Raw genomic sequence first — 6,000 nt, forward strand, 5'->3', positions numbered from 1 at the left:
TTCCCTTCAGTTGCCCGTTGCTCTTCGCAAAACTCTACTATTGTTCATACTATTATCCGTTTTCCTCCTTTTAGTTCGCAACTTTGCTGTATCTACTGTGTCTATACCTAGCAAGCACAAGGAAACTTTGGTGCAACTTGGTTGGAGGAATGCTATGGCTGTAGAAATGGATGCCTTGTTGGATCGTCAGACGTGGTCCCTTACTGACTTACCCCCAGGAAAAGATCTTGTGCGATGTCGTTGGGTGTACACTATCAAGGATTTTCCAGATGGATCGGTTGATCTGTTGAAAGCTCGTTTGGTTGCCAAAGGCTACATTCAAACTTATGGAGGTCCAACATGGTTATTTCTTGTTATGTATGTGGATAATATGATAATTTCTGGTAATGATCCTTCTGGGATTAAGGATGTCATGACATATTTATACCAATATTTTTAGGTGAAAGCTTTAGGAATGCTCAGATAGCCGCAGGATCCATGTTTGTCCATGTGTCATCATTTTATGCTGTGCTATACGATGTATAGCGCAGGGGTGTGCTACAGAGTATCCGGATCCCCGAGTATAGGGATATGGCATATACAACATCTTCGAGTCCAATTGGCGGTCCAATCTAATGGCAGAAGAGTGACAGTGAAGGGGACGGAGCAGTACTGGAGGAGTTTGATCTGGCGGTGCTGCTGCTGTATGGGAAGGCAAGAAAGAAAGGGGGCAGTGCCATCACAGATTGAAAGCTACAACAAAGCATTCAAGTTGAAGAGAGGGGAGATGGTGTTCGGATAACAACTGTTTGTGATGAAAGCTGTCCAACAGAAGCTGAAGCGAGCAGAATAAGGGGAAAGAAAAGGAGAGAGAGGGAGGGGGGGATGAGGGCAGTCTTAATGGAAGTTCAAGTCGTCTTCATCTTCTGCATGGGGAGAGAGTGTCTAGATCCTAATCGATGGCTTCTCATGGAAAGAGCTTGGCGGATGAGTTTTATGATTTTCCCACATGGAAACCTGCAGCTCTTGGACTTCTCCTGGTCATAGTTGTTGTAGAATATTCAAGAGGGGAGTAAAAAAATACCTTTTACAGAGTACATTGATGAGCAGTGGAACAGTCTTGGTGATAGCGCTTGTGTAGCTTTTTATTCTCTTCCTTCAACGTGTTTGTCATGAATGCCCACAATGTCTACTCTTCTTTTCTTCATTTTTACATGCCATGCCTTTTTTACCTTTTTACATGTTACTCACCCAAGTCACTTTTTGAGGAAGCGAGTCAAGTCAGAAAGCCTGGTTTTCCAACTATAAATCTGACAGTTATTAATATAATTTAAAGAAAAAAAGTTATGCTCTTATTTTAATCTGTTTTATACCTGTTTATACTTCGTAATTCAATATGCTGGCAATAACTTTCTGATTCGTGCTTTCTTATTCAGCTGGAGAAAAGTTCTTATGTATGGAGAATTAGTTGAATAAGCTATTCAGGCGTGCTTATAGTTATTGTTTGGCTTTTTGAAGGATGATGATGAGGCTGATACACTTGGCTGTTGCACACTGAAGGTGGAAAATGTTACGTTAATCCCTCCAAACAAGTTACAGGTAACCCGAAAAAAATTCTCTGTGGCTGATTGTTGGTATTTTGGTTAATCTGTTAGTAATAATGACATTTTTTTTATCTCCCTTTTCTATTTTTCAGTTTGATTTCCTTGGTAAAGATTCCATTAGATATTTCAACACGGTGGAAGTTGAACTTCCTGTATATAAAGCAATTGGACAATTCAAAGAAGGTGAGTATTTTTCCCTGATAATGTCCTTCATATTTTCTTTCTCAGATTTGATTCATGTTTTTTTTCTGCCGCTTTATTTTTCTAGGAAAAAGTAATGGGGAAAATTTGTTTGACAACCTGGATACCAGTAAACTGAACGCTCATCTGAAGGAACTCATGCCAGGCCTCACAGCGAAGGTTTTCCGTACATACAATGCATCTATTACTTTACATGAGATGGTAAGATGAAAAAATGTCTCTAATGTAACTATTGTAGTTTGTTTTATCTTTTTAAATTTTTTTTTTCTTAAAAAAAAAAAAAAAAAAATCAAAGCCAGCCAAATCCTTGCAACAGAAAATCAATTATGCTGTGTCTTCTGCCTATCGTCTGTACTCTTAAGTGCCCTTACTGTGTATGACCCATTTGTTCCTTGTGCTGATCTATTGTGATCCCCTATGGTAAGGATAAATGTGAACCCCTATGGTAAGGATAAATGTGAAGATTCTTGTTTGGAAGAATCTGGTTTTCATTGGATATTCTTCTCACAGTGTTGGTGTAGAGATGGGAACACTGAATGTGTCAAGACAGTTTTAGACGTGGCAATCAGGCAACACCCTTAGTAGAAGAGTGCAACATATAATATCGGAAAATGCAGCATGTACCTTTACCTAAAGGAGAGCATAATGACAGACATTTCATCTGTAGATCCACTATATTAATGTTGCAAGTATAAGTAATATTTTCTGAACGGAAGAATCTGCCAACTGAAGATAGTATTTGGCATTGGCTAAATCTAATTCTAAATTTCAAAGGTAGCAAAGGGTTCTTATGAGTGCTGATACAGATTTTTTTAGAAGCCAAAGTTTCTTTCTTTGTTATCAAATTGAGGGTCCATGGATATTTTTTTATTCAAAAAACTTAAGATTATTATTTATTTTATTAATTTTCTAATTTCATGCTGCAAGTTGCATATCCATGTGATAAATATCGTTTTGGGCTTATTTGTTTCATTTAAACTGATGAGTTTAAGTGCATTTATCCAAAAAAAGAACAGTTCAGAGTTGTTTATAAATAAAAAAACTTAATATTATTATTTATTTTATTAATTTTCTAAGCTCTAGCTGTAGGTTGCACATCCATTTGATAGTTATCATTTAGGCCTTTGTTTTTCCATTGCAACTGATAAGTTAGGACCATTTGTCGCACCCCCCACCCCCACACCCCCAAAAAAAAAAAAAAAAAAAATTGTTCTGTAGTAAATATATGTCTAAGGTGGTCTTAAAAGATCAATGCTATATTGATCTGGCTTTAGCTGTTATGGTAATTTATTTGGTTTTCTTTTTGTTTAAAGATAAAAATGTGATTCTTCTTTATGGTTGGGCATGTCTTGAATGCCGATTGGAGTAATTCAAACCAAGCAGTTTAGGTTTTCTTTTTATTCTTTAATCATGTGTGTCCTCTTGTATTTCAAGAAATTGAATTGAATGATGACTCTCTTGCTTCCTTTCATAACATATATTTCCCTTTTTCCCTTAAATGTCATGGAAAGGAATGTTAGCAACAAGCAGGATTTTATTTTTGCTAACAGAACCCTAAAAGAATTCCTCTGATGTGTCCTAATGTTTCTATGTATGTAGCTGATTGGGTAGCTCATTTGTTTTCTTAGACCTTCCTCTTGAATTCGATTCTTGATTATGACAGTTGAATAGAGAAACCAAGGATGGTGATGTTGCGGAGAAAATTGTTGTTTACCAACAAGCAAACAAGGAGGTAGGTTAATGGCTGTTATGAAGGCTCTTTTTCCCTTTATCTAATATGGTGTACTTTGGGTTTTGTACCAAGTCTTTATCATCGTTTCCTTCATTATATTGCAGGTTGCAATTATATGCAATCATCAACGTAGTGTCTCAAAGTCCTACAGCACACAAATGTCAAGATTGAGTGAGAAGATGGATGAACTAAAGGTAGTAGCCCCTTATGTTCCTCTTGAAATTTGAGTGACCATGTGTGGGGGGACATAATCTGGTTTTCCGACGATTGACTTATAGGCATCATGTGCAAACGATGGTGTTGGATCCAATGTTGAAAAGTTATAGGAGAAACCCCCAAATAGAAGAAGGTGACAAAAAAATCCGGATAATTTCGTATTAATCCTGGAGTTAATGAACAAATGGTTTCTATTTAGTTCATGCAGCTTAAAGTGAGTTATTTATTGTTGGGCAGACTTCAAATAGGTTTTTGACAAAATTCTGTGCTAAGATTTCTGGTTTCCGTGATGTGTTGACCGTAGCATTGATTTAGTAGGCACTGTATGTGTAATTATAAGGGGCCCATCTCCCCCCCCCCCTTCTCTTTGCCATCGTATTTGTCCTATGCTGGAGCTCGATGAAAATGATTTTAGTTCATGCTGCTGCTTAAACTGATATGGGTTTCTTGATCTATGTAGGCTATCCTCGATGAACTTCAAAGGGATTTGGTAAGGGCGAAGAAAAGAATGCCCCCTTTGAAAGGCGCTGATGGGAAGCCTAAGAACTTAAGCCCCGAAGCGTAATGTATTTCATAATTTTGTTGGTTCTCATTTTGTGGATCTTCATATTTATTCTATTCCAGCCTTTTGAACTCACGATTTCTTATGCCAGGTTAGAAAGGAAGATTTCCCAGACAAATGCTAAGATTGAAAAAATGGAGAGGGATATGAAAACAAAGGAGGATCTGAAGACCGTGGCATTGGGCACGTCAAAGATAAACTATCTGGATCCAAGGATATCGGTTGCATGGTGCAAGCGCCATGAAGTTCCCATTGAGAAGGTGAGTCTTTCATTATGGTAATTTTAAAATATTGCAATTTGTTTGCCAAGCAGTTGGTTGATAAGCTCATTTTGGAGTTCTTTTTGGGAACATAGGCTGGGTTGAGTGGGGTTTTGTAGTTTCATTTTGCTAATTATTTCATATCATCTGCAGATATTCGACAAGTCCCTCTTGGCAAAGTTTGCGTGGGCAATGGATGTTGATCCTAGCTTCAGATTCTGATATTTTACATGATACCTTACCCATGAATTTTCCCTGAGACGGGCTGTATGTTTACCCTTCACATGTTCTCAATGTTAACCCCATTCTTCTCTCTAGGCAGAAATTTCATGCTGGACGAGCATCTGTCGAGTTGGGTTGTGAACTTGTGATCACCCATTAACCCCCATGCATTGTTTAATCAATTAGAAGAAGGTGATAAGCCATGCGGAAAAAAAATTATTTATTTTGAGTTGATTTCTCAACTGTGTATTACTAACATCCAAAATGTTACAAAGGCGGTGGTAAAAATGTTCAATTATACAGCTAATTTTGTGTCCACTGGGATTTATTGTCTACCATGTATTACTGACTTTTTAATGGCAATGAAAGTATCTGAGCCACAAGGCAAGCCTTATTTGTGCATTTTCAACATGGTTATATACCAAGATTTATTAAATTTTTGGGCAATTCTTTTTTTTTTTTTTTTTGGTCTACATGAGAAAATTACGTAAAAAAATCCCATATGACATGTGAGGGTCATTTTTTTTTTTTTCAAAAATTACATGTATCACCCTTATTTTACTAAATTTGTAAGTCCATTCTGTTAGTAGGGTTTTGTTATTCAATGATGTTAGCCAGTTTAACTTGGATAAATGATCAAACTACCCTTGAGGAAGGGTAAAATGGTAAGTTATCCCTTCCATTTGTTCTCCTCAAGACCTGTTGCGACCTGGAAGGTGAGTTAAGAACGACCACCAAGAGATTTCAAAGTAGATGAGGAAGATGAGTGGGATGAGTTTGAGTTTGTTGTTTTTCTTCCTAATGTGTGAATTGTGTGTGTGATGGGGTAACTGGTTTTGTTGGGTCTTAGGCTCGTCAGGAACCTCCTCAACTAGGGCTACGTCGTCGACGCTACAGTGTGAGATCTTGGTTGTGTCCCTTGTCTTGGCTTCTCTTCACCAATTTTAATTTATTTAATCTATTATTCTTCTTGTTCTGATCTAATGAGAAACGAATTATTATAAAGAAGACAATATTGGTCTTTTGCATTATAAAAATGAAAGGTGTTGCTGCCGAGAATCTGTAAAAGGTTGAACATCGGTCCTACAAGAACACAGAAGGCAGAGGCCTGGAGGTGGCTTCGGGATTAGTCCTTCGACGCCTAAGTTAGAGACCCGTGCAACAGTATTCAGAGAGTAATAGCGAGTGAGGAATTTACCTTTGGCAACTATCTTGGTTCTCTCT

At 37.5% G+C, this 6,000-nt stretch overlaps 1 protein-coding gene across 1 annotated transcript in view; it reads left to right on the forward strand.

The window, feature by feature from the left end:
* LOC122093145 (DNA topoisomerase 1 alpha-like) overlaps positions 1 to 5,185 on the forward strand; it is a 29,045-nt gene extending 23,860 nt beyond the window's left edge. Inside the window, 8 exon segments of the mRNA XM_042663410.1 lie at positions 1,498 to 1,578; positions 1,676 to 1,766; positions 1,852 to 1,985; positions 3,448 to 3,516; positions 3,621 to 3,710; positions 4,193 to 4,293; positions 4,386 to 4,554; positions 4,708 to 5,185. Of these exon segments, the coding sequence (XP_042519344.1) occupies positions 1,498 to 1,578; positions 1,676 to 1,766; positions 1,852 to 1,985; positions 3,448 to 3,516; positions 3,621 to 3,710; positions 4,193 to 4,293; positions 4,386 to 4,554; positions 4,708 to 4,776 (804 nt within the window). The 3' untranslated portion in view covers positions 4,777 to 5,185.
* The last annotated feature ends 815 nt before the right edge of the window (positions 5,186 to 6,000 follow it).

The sequence above is a fragment of the Macadamia integrifolia genome, chromosome 11 (assembly GCF_013358625.1).
Source record: "Macadamia integrifolia cultivar HAES 741 chromosome 11, SCU_Mint_v3, whole genome shotgun sequence".
NCBI lineage: Eukaryota > Viridiplantae > Streptophyta > Magnoliopsida > Proteales > Proteaceae > Macadamia > Macadamia integrifolia.